At 38.4% G+C, this 20,505-nt stretch overlaps 1 protein-coding gene across 4 annotated transcripts in view; it reads right to left on the bottom strand.

Annotated features, from left to right (window-relative positions):
• ULK2 (unc-51 like autophagy activating kinase 2) overlaps window positions 1–20,505 on the bottom strand; it is a 112,514-nt gene that overhangs the window by 73,622 nt on the left and 18,387 nt on the right. For all 4 annotated transcript variants that reach the window (XM_045824094.1, XM_045824093.1, XM_045824092.1 and 1 more), the window contains 7 exons: window positions 13,832–14,005; window positions 12,931–13,004; window positions 10,746–10,847; window positions 9,675–9,733; window positions 8,191–8,273; window positions 4,547–4,594; window positions 4,114–4,202 (listed from right to left, as the gene is read on the bottom strand). In XM_045824094.1, the coding sequence (XP_045680050.1) occupies window positions 4,114–4,202; window positions 4,547–4,594; window positions 8,191–8,273; window positions 9,675–9,733; window positions 10,746–10,847; window positions 12,931–13,004; window positions 13,832–14,005 (629 nt within the window). The remainder of the gene's footprint in view (window positions 1–4,113; window positions 4,203–4,546; window positions 4,595–8,190; window positions 8,274–9,674; window positions 9,734–10,745; window positions 10,848–12,930; window positions 13,005–13,831; window positions 14,006–20,505) is intronic.

Raw genomic sequence — 20,505 nt, forward strand, 5'->3', positions numbered from 1 at the left:
CCCTCCTGACATTCTCACCCTCCCAGCTTTCTGACTTTTCCCCTCTGTAATACAAACATGTTTCATTTTCTCACTTCTTGAATCCTTGCAGTTCTCTCAATCACCACCTTCTCTTAACAATGTTTCCTGAAATTACCAATCTTCACTGACTCAACTTCCTCACTTCTCATGTATCCCTTAACCAACCCTAACACATTTTCTGCCTTCAAAACTCCAGTAGAACTGCTTTTACTAAGATTACTAGTTAACTCCCGTTGCCAAGTCCTGTGGATGCTTCCTCTGTTCCTTAAGTTCCTTGAATTCTCTGCTGCAGGGGACCTGTGGACCATTCTTTTCTTGACACTCCCCCCTTCCTCCAGTGACCCTGCAACTTGGTTTTCCTCCTACTTCTCTTTTGTTGGTGCCTGCTACTCAATCTGATCCTTAAAGGAGAGGACAAGAGTACAGAATTCCCCCAGAACCTACCCTGACCCTCTGCCCCTCACATTTTGTACGTTCACCTCAGAGACCACTCTCACCCTCCCTTCAACTACCACTTGTGTGATGATGCCTCTGCAGCCCAGGCCTGCTCAGAAGAGGTCTGGCCCCTGTGCCTGGCCCACACAATGTCAACTCGTCCCCTTTATGCTCTAAGGCCTTGCTCCCCATGCCTCCTCACTAGTGCCTTCAGGGTCTCCCTCTTCCATATGTTCCAAGCTCTGCAAACTCTTTACCATTCTCTCACCTGCTTCCCACTCCCTTCTCCTCTTCCTACTGCTGCCTTAGGTCAGGCCTTCATTCTTAAAACACACAAACACAAACACAGCTGCAACTGTCTCCAGTTGTTCTCTTTCCTCTAGGAGAGACCCCTCCATTGGTCTCCAGTCTACTTTTTCACCCTGCTTTTGGAAGAAGCCAGCTAAAACACACAGTGGATCATATCATGCCTCCGCTTAAAATCATTTAAATAACACAGCTTTAGGATAAAATTTGAACTTTTATTCAACACCCAAATTCTCTTAAGATTAAGCTTCTCCTTCCCTCTGTAACTTTTTCTTTTTTAAAGATTTTATTTATTTACTTTTAGAGAGAGGGGAAGGGAGAGAAAAAGAGAGGGAGAGAAACATCAATGTAAGAAACATCAATCTGTTGCCTCTTGCACGCCCTCAACCGGGGACCCTGCCACAATCCAGGCCTGTGCAGGATGGTGCTCAATCCACTGAGGCACACAGCCAGAGTTGTAACCTTATTTTCCCCTCACCATGCTCCTTCCATCCACCAGACTGAATGGCTTAGAGAAGTCTTGTCCACAAGGACCTCCAGCAATAATGGAAGAGCTCTGTATCTAACTGTCCAGTATGGCAGCCACTAGCTAAATACAACTACTGAGCACTTGAAAAGTGGCTAGTGTGCCTAACTGAATTTTTAAATTTCACTTAATTCTAACTTTAAACTTCAGTGGTGTGGAGGGCTGCAGCGCTCCTGCAGTGGTTAATACTGCCGTGGCCTCTTGAATGAAGACTGCCCCGCCTGCAGTGCTTTCTTTCACTGGTTCACTGGGCTGGCTCCTCCTTCCACCTCAGCTCCATGCCCTCTCCAAACAGCCTTCCTTAGCTCTTAGTCTGATGTCACGCCCCTCATCCACATTCCCACATTCAGTAAAAATACACATATCATAGGCTTCATAGTGATTGTTTTATCTGCCTTTTTTCCACACAGTTAAAAGCTCCTTAATATAAGGAGGTTTTTAACTCCCTGGTACAGCACTGATTAGTATCAACCAGAATCTCACACAAAGCAGACGTTTAATAAATGATATGAGACCAACAAATAGATGCTGAAGAGATATTATCTAAATAGTATTTAACTGATAGCCAGTAACATAACTAAAAAAGTGATTTGGATTTATGGATTTTATTTTGTTTTTTTTTAAGGCTGTGGGGTTTTTTTTGTTTTTGTTTTTGCCTTTCAAAGATTTGTCTGAAAAAAGAAGCAGCTGGATATGTATGTGAAGAGTATTTAAAAAGAAAGACTGTTATATGTGCACACCTGTATGTATTAACCCTTAGTGAAAGAGTCTACTTCTGCCCTAGGAAGGAAGAGATGCAGGTATGAAATCATCTTACTTTTGGCAGATTATATTAAAAGTCTATCAAGCTCCCATTTTCTAATATCACTAAGTGGAAATTATACAGAAATGTTCTCCCCTTTCCGTTTATTCCTCAGATTTCCTTATTTTCGCTTTAAGCATGAGCTTTTAATAAAGGTCTTGTAAAAATGTTTCCTGCTAACATTTTTAGCATCTAAATCTGCCTTCTCACTCCCTCCTGCATCTGTCTCCTCCCTCCCTCCTGCATAGGCGTCCTGGCTCCTCTGGTCAGCACTCCCTCCTGCTCTTCCCCAGCAGCCCCCAGCCTGGCTCCTGCTCTGATCTCTTCAGTGCTGTCTAGCCAGCAAGGAATACCACTGTGCTCTCCCAGTCAGAGTTATTTCCAACTCAAGTGTCCCTCCCATTGGCCTCTCTCTTCCTCATCCCTTGGTTGTTTAACCATCCTGCTGTGCAAATTTATTCCTACTCTCCAACACCTCTCCCACACAGTCTTCTGGTTCTTCCTTTTTCTAGCATAAGCTTTGCTTTCCATATTATGTATTACGTTGTATCAAATATACAAGATATGGCTAACAATAGCTACAGTTTATCAAGTACTCACTATGGCTAGGCACCTTGAACATATGACCACATACTGCCCTGTAAGCAAGTTATGAGGCCTGCCTTACAGAGGAGGGCCATGGCTCGGCTCTGGACCAGACTTGCCCAAAGTCACAGAGTGAGCAGGCTCGGCAGCCAGCTGTGCCCGGCTCCAAATAAAGTCTAGAGTCTTTCCTTGTCAATATACTTCCTCTATTTGTATCCCGATCACTCTAAATCCAGTGTTTTCATTTCCTTAAACTCATGAAACTATACTGTAAGTCTTATTAGTCCATCTGTTTTTTTCTATTTGGCAGGTTGTGCAAAAAGGTTTCGGTTTTTTATTTTGTTTTGGTTTTTGCCAGTTTTAAGACTCTTCTGTTTGAAAAAGGCTGATTAGCATGTGCATTAGCTGAGGGCTGTCAGTCTTCCCTGGAAAACAAATAGGAGTTGCCACTTCCTAAGTATTTATTGTATGTCAAGCACTGTAATAAGGACTTTTTGCTCATTTATCCTTTAAAAAGCTCCTGGAGTGATAAATTATACTCACTTTACATAAGAAACAGGCTCAGAGATTAAATCACTTGTCCTAGTTAATAATGGCAAGGGCTGTGGAGGCTTCCAAGCCCTCTACTTTGAAACCTGAGTGGCCTCAACCAGTTAATTATACAATCACTTCCTCTACAGCTCCCCCCACCCTTCTGCCAACAGTTGACAAAATTCCTGTTGCCCAGCTAAGCTGAGAAATATAAGAGCTGCCACAGGAGTCCTTGGACCTTCAGCCTGTAGGAAAGCCTCAAGATCACAACACTCCCAGGCTGCAACAGAGACCTGAGGGAGGGTCAGTCTAGAAAAGTACAAAAGAGGGTAAAGTAAGATCCTGAAGCAGAAAGGAGGAAGTAGTAGTGACCAGAAATTACCCGAAGTTCTCAGGATCAGAAAGAAGCACTTGGACCAGAAGGAAGACAGCCATGGAGGAAATAGCTTGGGAACCTCGGCAGGACAAAGAGGCTGGAGCACAACAACCTTTCAGGGCCAGTAATCACAACTAAGGGTGAAATCTGCATCATGGGTCATACCTCCACCATTGGAAATTCTATGCATAATAAATGTCCAAACTATTTATGACATTCAGATAAAATAAATATGTATTAATTATCTATCCACAGTTAACGAAGAGCTACTCTTTGTTTGCAAGTATCATTCAAGGCATGCAAAAGGTGAAAGTAGCATACTCACTGTTCAGAGAAAAACAGCCCCAAAAGGTAAAATTTCTTGCTAAATAAGTGCATAGGTCAAAATCTAGGTCCATTTGACCTGAGCCTCAGCTGTACTAGTAAATGCCATGTATAAAAAGAATACCCACAATGCATTTACAGGCTCCATTTGTGAACAGACACAAAAGCTCAAACTCTCAGATCATTTTTAATAAAACCAGAACTTACTGGTGGAGAGGCAAAACGACAGGAGGGAGAGCTGCCACAGGCACTTCCAGGGACAAAGCCAGTGTACACAGGCACTGGCACTGGGCAGGCTATGAGGAGAAGCACAAAGAAAAATACCACTTTGTAGTTCAAGTACATGACTTGTCTAATAGAAAAACCTGTCAACACTACTGCATTTTTGTGTTGACCAAAAATTCACATTCACCTACTTATTAAATGCTGCAATTACTGAAAACAATTTCAACTTGGATTTGGAAGGAAAAACAGAATGTTTATTAAATAAACACAAGTAACTACAGGTATTTTTTTTTTAAAAAAAGGTCAATAAAATCTTGAAAAGCATAATAAAAAATTAATTATATAATACAAAATACTAATTTTTCCTTAAGTTTGCAATCGCTCTTTAGTAAGAACACAAAAAGTGGGTACTCACACTTCTTTACTGGAACTTGCTCAAGAAAAGGATGGCTAAAAAATGTTTCTGTAATGAGAAATAACAATGCAACCTTTACAAAAATGTTGACTAGCAAAGAGGTTAATCTTGTCAATGTAGTCAACATAATATCTTTGAGTGCATAAATAATTAATTTATTTATGTTGCCTCCAATTCCTTTCAATGTAAAAGCATATTATTTTTATAAATCAAAACATTCAAATTATAAGGAACTCTTAATCAATGAAAAATTTTAAATAGTAATTGTGAATTCTCAAAACATCATTCCCAGCACAACACACTGAGGTCCCTGGAGCAACCCTGGTGCAGCCATGCCCTCTGCTGTGCACGCACTCAAGCAGACAGCCCCAGGAGTGCCACACTGTATGACCAGGCCCTTCCCAGGCATATTTCTGAGCTTCAGCTGCTCATCGTCCTAAGAGGAAATCTGGTAGCTGATGTGTACAATAAATTCTAACCTTCTACCCCAGGAAAAGTACTCCTTCAGCTAGTTTCAAAAACTATTTAAAAGAAAAAACTATTTTAGCCCTAGCCAGTAGCTCAGTTGGTTGGAGCATCATCCGGATACTCCACTGTTGCTGGTTCAATTCCCAGTCAGGGCACATAAAAGAATCAACCAGTGAATGCAAAAATAAGTGGAGTAACAAATCAATGTTTCTCTCTCTCTCCCCCTTCCTCTAAGTCAATCTAAAATAAAATGTTAAAAAAACTATTAATTTCTTCACTATCCACCAAGAATAAAAGCTACACAATAAGCCTGATAATTAAAGAAAATTAATAAGTAGATGAGTACTACATAATAATTCATTATTTTACTCTATTTCCCTATATGTATAAATTATTTATTTCTTAAACACCCACATAGATAACCTCATTTATCATTAAGTCTCTGATTTGTATAATATTAAATATCACAGAGTAAGCAAGGAGGGAAGCATAAAACCACCCTGGAGGTTTAATACATGTACAAAATCAGAGATAAACTTAATTCAGATTCAGACTAAATTATTTTCTACTCTGAAGGATCTCATGAGTTGCACCGAAATACCCAAAGCTCCTCAACGTATGTATCAATCACAACACTTGCTAAGGGATGGAAATGTGGAGAATTTTGAAGAGAAACACGAGTTTACTACCTTAGATCTTTTTAAAACAAAAATTAATATACATAATAAATTCTAGTTTGATATGTAAGATTTTTTATGCTGATCTTTACAGAAGACATAATAGGGATGAAAAAGAATAGACATAAATGAAAAAAACTAGATAGATGAGTGCAAAGACTCTATAACCACCTTCCAAATCAACTGCTACAGCATGAAAAATTTATAAATTTATTTTAAAACTATTATTCCCAAATATGTTGTTTCATTGATGGTCCCTATTTCTCATGGTGAAAGAGCAACTCTTGATTTAATTTCCCCCTCTGAAAGAAAAAAATACTGACCAACGACATGAACTAAAGTTAATGCCAATTTTGTAAAACTTTTAAGAAAATATATATTCCCTTATACAGAAACTACCCAGGCTGTCGCCTGCTGAGAACACTGACTAGAACAGTGAACTGAGTGCTCTGCACACTAGCTCTGGTGCCATTCTCACCGATAGTCTGCAGGCACATTCCTCCTCCCACAGAGACAGGACCTACAGCACACACCGGCCATGGCTCCTTCCCAGTGTCAAAGAGCGGGCAGGTCAAGGGACCCGAATTCAAACCCCAGTCTATCTTATCTGGAAGCTTATGTGGGTTTCTATAATACCCATTAACAGACCAAAATTATGGAATAAACTTTTGCAAATTTCTATAATTTTTATATTTATTGCTACAGAAAAAAACAAACTTTTTTTCCAAAAAATTGAAGATCAGAGTTAATTTGATAAGTATTTTCATTAAACATGTTACATGGTTTTTCTGGTCTGTCATTCTGAAGTCCTTCTATTTTTACATCAGATTGATAAGAACAAGTTAACAAACTGTCCCCTGTGCCCCAAAGAGGAGCTGAGACCCAAACAGTTCCAAGGATAAATGTTCTTTCAAACCTTCAAATACTGGATAATCCCTACAATATTAAGCATTCTAAGCTCTTTGATTACACAGGAAGTAGTGAAATAGTGTTTGAAAATAGATTGTGATAAATTACTTAGAGGGAAATTTTTAGCTTTAATGCTTACATTATAAGAGAAGGTTTAAATCAATGATATGAACTTCTACCTTAAGGATCTGAAATTCAGCCCTGGCAGGGTGGCTCAGATGGTTGGAGCATCATCCTGTACACCAAAAGGTTGCAGGTTTGATACCCAGTCAGAGAGCATACTGGAGGCAACCTATCTCTCCCCCCCAAGTCCTCTCTTTCTAAAATCAATAAATATATCCTCAGGTGAGGATTTCAAAAATAAATTTGAAAAAAGGAATCCAAAATTCTTAGATGCAGAGCACATGTTCACAAGGGTCACCATACAAGGAGGTGCCTCTCATTGGCTCCTTAAACCCCATTTTTGAAGTTAGGGACTTTTCTACCAGGATTCTGAGGTGTCTTTCCTTCATTCCTTATTCGTGAATCTTTTCCCAAATATTTCCCCAGCCTCAATCTCTCCTCTGATATCCAGATACCTTTTGATATCATATGTAGATATCAAATGGCCATCTTAAATTCAGCATGTCCAACCTAAACCCCTGATCTGGCCCCTACCTGCTCTATCTGCATAGCCTTTCACATTCAGTAACTGACAACTCCATCCTTTCAGTTGCTCAGGCCAAAAGTCCTGAGAGTCATCTTTGAGTCTTCTCTTTGTCTTACACCCCACATCCGATTCATCTCAAAACGCTGTGGCCTCTGCCTCCAAAAAGATCCAGAATTCAACAATTTCTTACCGCCTCCATTGCTGTTACCAAAGTCTAAGCTATATCATCTCTCATGTGGTGGCTGCAAAAGTCTCCTGATTAGTCTCCCAGCTTCCTCCCAGACCTCTGGCCCCTCACCTCAATCTGTTCTCACCAAGCAACCAGACTGATCCTTTCCAAAACATCAGTCAACTCATATTAGTCCTCTGCTCAAAACCTTTCAATGGCTTCCCACCACACTTTAAGCAAATGCCCAAGTCTAACTGCTTACATGACATGTCCCCAGCTCAGGGCATTTGTACTGGCTATACTGCTGAAAAGCTCTGCCCAAAGACACCCACATGGCTCACCAGCTCACACATGTCCATCAGCCTTTGCTCAAATGTCACTTTCTCAGAAAGGCCTTCACTGACTACCTTATTTAACAATTTAATCCCCCACCCTCCTTTCTCTTCCTTCTTTATTTTTTCCACAGTATTTATCACTTTCTAATAAAGCACATAATTAGAACTTATCATTTGTTTGTCTCTCCTCCACAAGAATTTATACATCTTGAGGACAGGGATTTTGTTTACTACTCTACCCCCCATACCTAAAACATAACAGGCACTCAATAAATATTTACAAAATAAGTGAAAGAAAAAAGACAGACAGATAGAAAGAAAAGTGAAATTGACTTTAATTTTCTTCTGATGCCTCAACAGAATATTTTTTTAAAAATCTTTTTAGACTACAAAAAAATAAAATTAGAAAGCATGTGAAATCTGAAAATATCACTTACCAAAGTCCATTCTATCTTTTTGGTTTCTCTGAAGCAAACCCAAAAGGAGATTAGCCAAATAAGGTGATGTTTCTCTGGGGATGCTGAGGGAAAAGGAAAAAACAACTGAAGTGGTGAGTTTCTATTAACTACGTGACTGTTGACTTAAACAGAGTAAACAAAATAGATATGCAGTTTCACAAATACTACCTTTCATACCAGGAGGACCAGAGTAAAGCCTTACTCCTTAAAGGAAAAAAAAATACATGAAGCAATTGCCTTTGAGAGACAGCATCAATTTGGGAAGCCTCCTGTATTGTGCTTACTACTGTGATATGCTGGAACAACTACACGAATAAGGCACTTCACAAGGATAGTCAGTCTTGAGTTTTAACACAACTTCAACCTGGCACTAAGAAGTATGCTACAGAGTTCTCTATTAGAAAAAGAGCCACCTCCAATTCTTCCTGGAAAAGGGCAGAGTTAAATAAACACAAGTGAGAAATAATACAGCTTCCTGAAATCCAATAAGAAAAAGACCCAATAAGGGCCCTGAAATCCAATAAGAAAAATGAGGAAGCAGAAAAATGAGGAAATAATAGGAATTACAATTTACAGAATAAAAACTACAAAAAGGACATCAAACAAATAAAAAAAGAACTAGCCTCACTAGTAAAGAGAATAATGCCAATTAAATTAATAGCTAATGTGTTCTCTGCCATTTGTGAGGCATCAAGTTGAACAACACCCCACCCGGTAACAACATGGGGAAAGGAGCCCTCTCTGCTGTGTGAGTGGGAACAGCCACTTTGAGAGCACACCTCCAGTCCAACAATCCATTTCCAGGAGTCTGTCCTAAGGAAATACACAAGTGTGTGTATGTACTCTCCCTCTTTACCCCCACTAAAGCCTGTCTGAAGTAATCAGAAAGTGAGAACAAGCATCTGGTTAAACAAAATATGATACATCTATGAGACTCCATGTAGCCATTCAAAAGAATGCAATAGTTGCTAAACAATGTCTATGCTATACTGCAGAGCAGAAAAAGTGGCAGAGTAATTTGCAAGGATGATGTAATTTGTATTGAACTATATGTGTGTTTATAAATATATAAATAAGCATTCAAATGTGTAAAAAAGAACTTGCACAAGAAAGATTTTGAAAGCTACACAGCTAACTCTCATCATCCCTAGACAGAGGGCGAGACCTAGGGGGAAGTGACTTTCTGCTTTATGAGCATCTACTCTGTTTGCCTCTCCTCCTCCTCACAGCAAACTATATATAACTTCCACAGGTTTTCTTTTAAATATTAAAAAAAAGACAAATGATACAGCACTACACAGGCACCTATGAAATGCTGGTAATTTTCCAATTTCTTATTGAAAAAAATGCTCTCATTACTGTCATTGAAAAAAGTTCAATAATAGAAATACATAAAACAAAGAGTTCAAATAAATAACACTGTATTTACAAATTATAAAGCTCAATGTAATCAAAACACATACCTAGGCATTAAGCTTCTGTTTTTTTCATAAAACATCCTTAAGTCTTGAGGACTATTGGCCTGTTTAAAAAAAAAAGGTTTAATTTACTACATAACAGGGACAAAAATTCCAAATCATATATTCAATGCTTATATTCTTGCTATACAGTACAGATTCTGAACTTGAAACCATGGATGGCTGAAGTACACAGATGGCCACAAGAAACTTAATAAAACCTCTGAAATTACATGCCAAGTCTGCATACTGGCACTGAGGTCAGACTCTCAGAGAGGCCTGAAACTTAGAAAAGGTTAAGAAGCACTATTCTGGAGGTTAAGAACCCATATTCATGGCCTATCCAATAGGCACACTGTTACTGTATAAAATCAGGTGTACGAGTATTTTACCTGAGGAGCTCAGGGTTCAAGGACAAGTACTGGGTATGCTGCCACTCTTCAGTCTCCACAATAACAAGTAGCACCTTCGTCCTAAGAACTGCTGAACTAGCAAAGCTGCTGCTACACACAAACCAGATCTGAAAATTCACTGCTTAACCTGGCCATGTCACTAATTCTTTAAATACTATCTTGGGCAAATAAGTTCACTTTGATCCAGTATTCAGATTCAAAGAACCTCTATGTAATTATGCAGCATGTACCCAAGAGGAATCACACGATTATATTCCAGAGGGCCTCTTTCTGATAAGATGTCAGGCGTTAGGAGGAAAGGGGACAGACCCAAAACAATTTCCATAGAGCCTAAACAACTAGCTCTCTCACCCAGCAGTGACAAGAACAGGTATCTGGAGACACAGCTTCCTGTGCTATTCCCAGACTAGCCCTGGCCCTCACTCATTATCACTACCCTGGAAAACGTGTTTCATGCTCATCCCAACTACAAAGGGAAGGCAGACAAGAAAGGAAAAGCGAAAAATGTTCTGGCTCACTACAGCAGTTTTTTGCCTGTAACAAAATCAAAGAAAGTCACAAAGGAACCAAAAACATTGTTTTCAAAGTATTCTCCATTTTATAAATGCAACTGCAAAATGAGAAGATCCCAAAACTGAGCACACAAGAAAAAAAGTCAGGATACCTGAAAAGGTGGTTTTCCAACTAGGCACTGATATACTACTGTTCCTATGCTCCACAAATCTGCCTTAGCATCATAATGTTGAGACATGATAACCTCAGGAGCCTGTGGGTGAGAACATTCAAGAGACATGCAATAGATTATTACATAATTAATATCATATGTTAATTAACTGGAAAAGGTCACACTGTAAACAAAACTACTAAAATAAAAAGAACACATTGTGATATTTCCCTAATCAAAATGATACTATAATGAATACATTGACATTTACTGGTAAATCTCAAAAACAATGTTGCATGAAAAGAAGCTGTAGAAACAAGCATTTCTATTATTAGGTGTACATAAAATATAGTAAAATAATAATAAAAAAATATACACACCAATTACAGGACAGAGGTTACTTCTAGGTTATGAGAGTAGAAGAGTGAGAAATGGAAAAAGGGAGAGGTGGTACAATAAGAACTTGGACTGTATGAAATAATTTCTTTTTCTAAAAACAAAATCAAGGCAAACATGGCAAAACATAAACTTTGTTAAATATAGATGGTAGGTACACAAGTGTTTGCTATATTATTCCTTTTTTTCTGTCATTTAAAAGCTTTTAAAATAATAGAAAAACTGTACCACAAAACACATAATAAAAATCTTGCGGTGGTTGAGTGGCTCAGTTGCTTGGAGCATCGTTCCACACACCAAAAAGGTTACAGGTTCAATCCTGAGTCAGGGCACACACCTAGGCTGTGATTCAATTCCCAGTTGGGGTGCACAAGGGGGGCAACTGATCAATGTTTCTCTCACATGGATGTTTCTCTCTCTCTCTCTCTCTACCCTGCCTCCTTCCCTCCCTTTCTTCCTCTCTCTAAAATCAGTGAACACCCTGAGGTGAAGATTTTTAAAAAACTGTCTTAAAGGCAAAGGCATTTCCCTGCTGCTTTGTTATAGCTATTTTCCCATCTCATTAGATGTTGCTTTTTACAAATACCATCAATCAGGACAAACATTAAATAGAAACATACATATATTAAAGGTCCTGAAATTTTATTTTCCAGGCATAACATTTTTTATTGTCTCTTATAAGTTTTTTATTGGGTCAATTTCCTTTAAAAAGCAGCCCAAGCACTCTCCCTATCTTTAAAGCTGTTAGTCCAAGGCTGGACTAATTTCGTACTTATGAAGTACAAAATAACTTTTAAATTATGTTGAATTTTAAAATTTATAATAAACAGTAAAATTACGATCAAGAAATTAAATCTTATGAAAAATTTTTTTGAACTTTGTTTACTAGTTCCCACGATTTCAAAGTTGATTTTTGATTAAATGAAATCCTAATTAAAACCCTCGCCAGGTGGCTCAGTTGGTCAGAGCGTCACCCTTTATGCCAGAGTTATTGGTTCAATCCCCTGGTCAGGACACATACAAAAATCAACCAGCGAATGCATAATGAGTGGAACAACAAATCAATGTTCCTCTTCCTCTCTCTCTCTCTCTCTCTCTCTCATCTCTCAAAAAGAAAAAAAGAAAGAAAAAAGTCCCAACTGAAAATAAATCCATTTTAAACATAGAATTGAAATAGGCATATTTATTTACTTCACAAAATTCTGAAGTTGCAGAATTAAAGGTGTTTCTGGGCTTGTGATTTCACATCAGTCCAGAAGTTTCAGAGCCCTACCCTGTCAGACCTGACACTGTGCAGGTGAAAGGAAAAAGGGGGAGCTAACTAAGGTTTTTCAGCTTTAAGTGCAACACCAATGAAAAAAACTTCTACAGACAGGGATCCTGTCCGTAGAAGTTGTCAAGAGAGGCAACATGCAAAAGGTTAGCATATCCTAGAGCTGAAGGGGTATCCCCAAAAGGTTTTTTTGAGTATTCCTAACATTACACATCAAGTATAGCATGATCATACTTCAGCAATTTATATTTTCAATTTAATTTAATAGGAAATTTCTACCACAATAACTAATTTAAAAATAAAAACCAATGGGCAAGGATGACTAACTTTTACAGTCGGCTATCTCAAAGCAAAATATGTCTATATTACAGCATTATCAGTAATATAATTAATGTTAGTAATATAAGTAACAATTCGAACTCAATATAAACTCCCATCCTGCATGGAAACAAGCATTATGCGCATGCTGCAATGCTTAAGGCTCTGCAAACACAGGAGGATGAAAATCTCACTCACCATGTACATTGGGGACCCACACAGGGTCGCAGCCATCATGTTACTGTGTAGATAACGAGCAAAACCAAAATCCGCTATTCCACAAAATAAAGAAGAGAAAAACAAATGATACCTTTGCTCACAATTAACACAGATGAAGATTCTTCAAGATACAAGAGGGCACAAAAAAATGTGAGAAATTAACAGCCATGGAATAAAACTGTTTACCAAAGAAAAAAAGTAGCTACCTCAATTTTAACAGGCTAAGAGAAAGAAGTCACCAATTGTACAAGTCACTGCTCTGCCAGTTTTGTAACAAAGGAGAAAGCACCAAGCTTTGCTAGAGCAAGCTCTAATTATAATAAATAATTCATTAATATAGTTCTTATTAAAACTGAACTGTCTTTGTCCTCCAGATATCAGGTGTAACCTATATAACATCAGAAATTTCTTAAGATATTGCTAAGAAATGATATTTCTAACAACAAAAAGTTTTTTTTTAAAAAAATATCTAGCATTACAAACTGCTTCAAATAATTTTGAGATATGAGAGCTAAAACACTGCCAAATAAGAAGGCTGAACAAAATGGTCTTTTAAGATTCCTTATGTTAAAATCCCATGAGTTGTAAAATATCTGGGTTACTAATTTGCTGCCAACAACTGCAATACTTCAGCTTCCCTCTGACGAGGAGAAGCAGGATTTCCTGCTAGGATTCATATCTAGAGTTCCTAACATGAGCCATTTGGCCCTGTCTGAAATTTACCATATGCTGCCAATAAGGGTTCACACCTCACTGAATTCAACAAAAATTTCCAAGTGCATCAACAAAAGCACTCATTGTAACAAAGCTGAAATCAAATTATCTAAAAATACCAACTCTCAAAGATGTTCTTTACATGAAACAACACACAGACACTGACCTATTTTGATGCGAACACCACTAACGCTGGACTTTCTGCGATTGGCGTAGGACAGCAAGATGTTCTGTGGCTTGAGATCCCTGTGGATTATTCCCTTGCTGTGCAAAATTCGCATAGCAGCTGCAATCTGATGCAGAAACACTCTAATGGTATCTTCACTGAGAGTTCCTTTAGCTAGGACAAAAGGAGACGGATAAATATTTAAGCACACAAAATCAAATACCATCTGCACAATGCCATCAATAGAATCGGGTTGCTAAGGAGACCATGGAGAGAACTGGATACACATTTTTCCCCCCTTTTTCTACTTTAATAACTTAAGTCTATGAAGAGACAGCAGATGTCTCAAAAGTTTTAATTAATCTATTGTAAGGAGAACTGATTTAGATTGGCATCTTTTATTTTCACTGGTGTTCATTTTTTATTTTCCTTTCTCATAACTCTTTTTTAAATCTTTATTGTATTTTTTTCCATTACCATTTAGTCCTCTTATACCTGTCCCCCCGCCCCCAGCAATCACCACACTGTTGTCCATTACTCTTAATACAACGGGTGCTCAACAAATTTGAGTCCCCTTTACAAACCAGAAAGTAAGTTCCCCTTCATATTAGTCAAATATCTAGGATAAATGTCCATATTCAATTCCAACCATTATACCAGCACAAATTAGAAACAGATGAAGTCCTTGGATGGAGACACTTGATCATTACTGCCACTTTGACCTGTCAGGACCTGTGTCCCTACATCCTCATCCTCTAATCTCCCCCACCACCCACACTCCTGCCCCACCACAGCACCTTTCATAAGTAAAGACACCTTTCAGAAGAAATGTTTTAACCTGTTCTCACTATGATAAAGAGGCAGGAGGAAAATTCTTTTTAAGGACAGTCATTATTCAGCAAATGCTACAGTGTTTCTGTATGTGTGCTGGATTGTGTAATGCTTAACAGTCTGGAGTCAGAGTGCCTTTGTTCAAAGACCAGCTCCTCCAACTGTTTACTCTGTGACCCTGGAAGATGATCCTTCTGTGCCCAACCCTCATCTATAAAAAGCTGAAACTAGGCTAATCACACTGGATTGCTGAGACAATCAAACAAGACAGCATATTCAGTCATGAAGACTTTAAATAAAGGCCTGACACAAAGATACTCAATATAGTCAGTACACAAATATAAACTCCTTATTGTAATGAAACTAAAAGTAACAAGTATAATTCCATGAAACTCCATTTGGAATTTAATATCCATGACCCTATCTAAGTCATCCATACAACTCCAAAATATGTTCTATACTACCTTTCTATACGCAATTAAGATAAAGATATGAAAATAACTAATATTTGGAACAAGTAAAATATTATGGTTTTAAAATCATTTTAATGACATGTTAAATGGCACTTTATGTATTCACATCTTCAAATAAAATAAATCCTTTTGGTTTAAAAATTATCAAATACTTTGTACTGTGAGGGCTATTTTTAACCTATCCCCATTTCTTAATTCTTTGGAATTCTGTTCCTGATGCTCACTGTAAAAAAATTAAAATTCAAATACCCTAAGTAAAAAGTAAAATCTTCTACAACCCCATACCCTTGAGATGACTATTGTTTAAATTTATGGTACATGATTCCAGAACTACTGTCTTGCTAATGGCAAGAGACAAATTATTACATATTAATGAATGGGTCAAAGCAACACTGGAGCTTTATTTTTGTAATGTTTTACTTAAATTACATTGCAACAATTAAAATGGATAGTATTTTTTCCATTTCATTCATTTACATTATCGTTCTATGGCTTAGAAAAATTTTTCTACTTTAAATGACTGTAGCTACTTAGAACTTATATCTCTGTCCCATGACACACAATTGAATATACTTAAAATTTACTTAATTCAGAATCCAAATTCTAACACTATCTGTTCCCCTGGGGGAAAATTAATGATCTAGTTTAGTGTAGGCTGTTTCTGGGTACAAACTGTAGCAAAAACTCACATATTTTTACAAACAAGAGATGTGCATTTCTCAACACAATCCAATAAACTCAAATTCCCACATTAAAAACTTAATATACTAGTTTCTCAATATCACTGGGGGACATGATTCCAGGACCCCCCCCCACTAATAATAAAAACAATAGATGCACAGGTTCCTTATATAAAATGGTATATATACCATCAACAACATATACCACCAGCCTCCTGCAGCTGTGAATTCCCAACCTCAGATCCAAAACACTGTTACTGGGATCCAATCAAGATGGCAAAGTAGGTAAATGGTGTGCTCATTTCCTCCCATGACCACATCAAAATTACAGCTAAATTATAGAAAAATCAACCTGAAGAACCATCTTAAGACAAGTTGAACAGAAGTCCTATAACTAAGGATATAAAGAAAAAGCCACATTGAGACAGGTAGGAAGGGCAGAGATGCGAAATGGGCTGGCCCCACACCCAAAAGGGGCAGTTGAGAATTGGGAGGTATATCTCAACTACAGAGGGGGGGTCTTGGCTCCACACTGAGCTCACCAACCTAGAGCACCACGACCAGGAACAGGAGCCACCATAACATCTGGCTGTGAAAATTAGCAGCGATCCCATCCATCCAGGTGAGCCAGAAGGCTGCTGGAAACCCAGGTGTCTTTTTAAGGGCTCCTGCACACACTCACCCACTTGCAAACACACACCCTGGGCCCTGGCAGAGGGTCAGCAGTTCAGAAGGCACCAGAGACACTGGGGAGAGTTGTGTGGTTTCAGCTAGAGTTGAAGGGACAGCCACCATTGTCTCTGTGTTGAACCTTCCTCTCATACAGCTGGCAAGAAGCACCGTATTTCCTATGTCGACTCTTCATCTCACAAGGTCAAATCTGAATTTATATTAGCCTGGTGAACACCACAGGCCCCATCCTGATGACTCCGCTCAGACCCCACCCCACCCAACAAACTACTGCTGGAGGCTCTTTTGGCACCACAAAGCCAATCAGGCCTATGCTACAGATTTTCTTTAAAAAATCTCTTTAAGGTCTGCAGGTCCCAGTCAGGCAGCTGCTGGCCTTGGTGTGCCCTGTGCCTTTTTCTGAGTGGCCACAAACACAGTACTGTTCTCAAATCTAAATCTGCATTAACCTGGTAAACACCACTCATCCAACCCTGGGGACTCCCTGAGACCCGCTTCACACAACTCAGGTACCAGCAGAGGCTCTTTCAGTGGCTGTGCCTCACCAACAGCCAGCAGATGGCAGCAGGCCTCACTGAGCCCTGTGTCTTTTGCTAAGCAGCCCAGGCCTGGTACTGGTGGCAGCAGGCCTTGGTTTGCAGCATGGCCTTTCCCACATACCTCCACAACAGCACACCCTAAGGGTGGTCTTGGCATGCACCAGAGCCAGCTGAGATGAACCTTAGTGTACAAGCTCAGCAGCTGTATACTGTGGTCATGGCCAATCCTCACAGCTAGCCTGAGGATCAATCCCTCCCACTGAGGTTCCAACAAGAGTCAAGGCTTAACTACAACAGGAGGACACACACAACCCTCACAAGGGACACCCTTGGAGCACCTGGCTCAGGTGACCAGGGAGACTGCACCCCTGAGCCCCACAAGACACCCACTATACAAGGCCTCTCTATCAAGATGGGGAGCTGTAGCAGCTCTACCTAATACCTAGAAACAAACACAGGGAAGCAACCAAAGTGGGGAGAACAAAGAAACATGCCCCAAATGAAAGAACAGGAGAAAAAAAAAAACAGAAAACAAAAACCCTAAACTAAATGAAATACAGACAAGCAACCTACCAGAAACAGTTCAAAAGACTGGAACTTAGTAAGAACATCAACAAGCAAATAGTAAACGTAATAAAGAACACAGAAACCATAAAAAAGAACCAGTCAGAAATGAAGACTATAACTGAAATAAAGAATACACTAAAAGGGATGAACAATGCAGTATATGAGGCAGGGGACTTAATCAGCCATTTGGAAGATAAGGTAGCAGGAAACAACCAATCAGAACAGCAAAGAGAAAAAAGAATTTTAAAAAATGAGTATACTTTAAGAGACCTCTAGGGCAACATCCAGCATAACAACCACCACATCACAGGGTACCAGAGTAGCAGAGAGAGTTCAAGGGACTGAGAACGTATCTGAGGAAATAATGCCTGAAAACTTCCCTATCCTGGAAAAAAAAAGACATACAAGTCCAGAAGTGCAGAGAATCCCAAACAGGATGAACCCAAAGAAGCCCACACCAAGGCACATCATAATTAGAATGGCACGCAGGGTGTCCAACCTGTGGCACATGGGCTGCATGCAGCCCAACACAAAATCGTCAATTTACTTAAAACCTTTTTTTTTTTTGCTCATAAATTTTCATTAGTGTTTGTGTATTTAATGTGTGGCCCAAGACAACTCTTCTTTTTCCACTGTGGACCAGAGATGCCAAAAGGTTGGACACCCCAATAGGGTAAAGACAAAGAGAAAATCGAAAAAGCAGGAAGAAAAAGGCAGTTAGTTACCTACAAAAGAGTTCCCTTAAAACAATGAAACTAGACTACATTGTTACACCATATACAAGAATAAATTCAAAATGGATTGAAGACCTAAATATACCACCCAAAACCATAAAACTCCTAGAAGAAAACATACGCAGTAAACCGTTTGACTTTGCTCTTAGTAACATTTTTTTCTTATACATCTCCTCTGGCATGGGAAACAAAAGAAGGAATAAACAAATGGGACTACATCAAACTATAGAGTGTTTTCACAGCAAAGGAAATCATCAACAAAATGAAAAGACAACCTACCAATTGAGAGAAGATATTCACCAATAAAATATCTAATAAGGGGTTTAATATTCCAAGTATATAAGGAACACATACAACTTATCACCAAAAAAATCTAAATAGACATGAAAAGATGGCCAACAGACATATGAAAAGATGCTCAATGTCACTAATCACCAGAGAAATGCAAATTCAAACCACAAGGAGATATCACCACATACGTGTCAGAATGGCTACCATCAATAAATCCACAAAGTGCTGGCAAGGATGTGGAGAAAGGGAAACCCTCTTTTGCACTGTTGGTGGAACTATAAATTGGTACAGCCATTATGGAAAACAGTATGGAAGGTTTCTCAAAAAATTAAAAACAGAACTACTTTTTGACCTAGTGATTTCACTTCTGGGTATTTATCCACAGAAACCCAAAACAGTAATTTGAAAAGATAATATGCATCCCTATGTTCATTGTTGCATTATTTATAATAGCCAACGTATGAAAGCAACCTAGTATTCATCAATAAGTAATTGGATAAAAAAGTTGTGGCTCATATGTACAATGGAATATTAGTCAGCCATAAAAAAGAACAAAATCTTACCATTTGCAACAACATGGATGGACCAAAAGGGTATTATGCTAAATGAAGTAAGTCAGAGAAAGACAAATTCCATATGATTTCACTTACATGTGGAATCTAAAGAACAAAATAAACAAACAAAAGAGACACAGACTCATAGATACAGAGAACAGACTGATAGTTGCTAGATGGGAGAGGGCTGGGGGGATGAAAAAGGTGAAGGGATTAAGTACAAACTGATAGTTACAATATTCAGGGAGATGTAAAGTACAGCATAGGAAATATAGTCAATAACATTATAATAATTATGTATAGTGCCAGGTGTGTACTAGACTTATCAGAGGAATCACTTCATGAAATATATATATATATGTCTAACCACTATGCCATACACCAGAAACTAATAATAAATGTCAACTTTAATTTTTTTAAATGTTTTTAATATAAAACAAAGAAAATACTGTTTCTATATGAACAATGATTAAAATAAAATTTAAAAAAAAGAAAATACTGTTTCAATGCAGTTGTTTGAATCTGCATATGCAAAACCCAGGGATAAGGAGAGCAAACTATACATTTTAAAAAATCCATCCCTGGCTGGCATAGCTCAGTGGATTGAGCGCAGGCTGCGAACCAAAGCATCGAAGGTTTGATTCCCAGTCAGGGCACATGCCTGGGTTGCAGGCCACGGCCCCCAGCAACCACACATTGATGTTTCTCTCTCTCTTTCTCCCTCCCTTCCCTCTCTAAAAATAAATAAATAAAATCTTTTAAAAATATAAATAAATAAAACAAAAATTATTTTTTTAAAAAATCCACATACAGCCCTGGATATTGTGGCTCAGAGGACTGAGCACTGCCCTGTAGACCAAAAGGTCACTGGTTCAATTCCCAGTCAGGGCACATGCCTGGGTCGTAGGCCAGGGCAACTGATCGATGATTCTCTCCTTTCTCCCTTCTTTCCCCTCTCTAAAAATAGATGAAATGAATAATAAAACATCCATGTATAAGTGGACCTATGCAGTTCAAACCCACATTGTTCAAGGGTCAACTATATTTTAAAGTCATTCCCAACATCGTAACTCTTTGAAATGAATGAATTCTTGAGCAAGTCAGCCCTTAGAGAGTAGGCTCAGCTGTAGCTGCCACACAATGTGTTCTGCTAGAATTAATGTTAAAATACAACTTACTAATGGATTTAGAATGTTTTATTTTAAATTTGCAATTTTCCTATATTTTGAAAATGTAAAAGGTACTTTTTTATTAAAACAAGTAAAAGGACTAAATAACTGTGTTATGCTATAATGGCATTAGACCCTTTAAACTT

Source organism: Phyllostomus hastatus, unplaced genomic scaffold, assembly GCF_019186645.2.
Source record: "Phyllostomus hastatus isolate PE091 unplaced genomic scaffold, TTU_PhHast_1.1 phas_scaffold_55, whole genome shotgun sequence".
Classification (NCBI taxonomy): domain Eukaryota; kingdom Metazoa; phylum Chordata; class Mammalia; order Chiroptera; family Phyllostomidae; genus Phyllostomus; species Phyllostomus hastatus.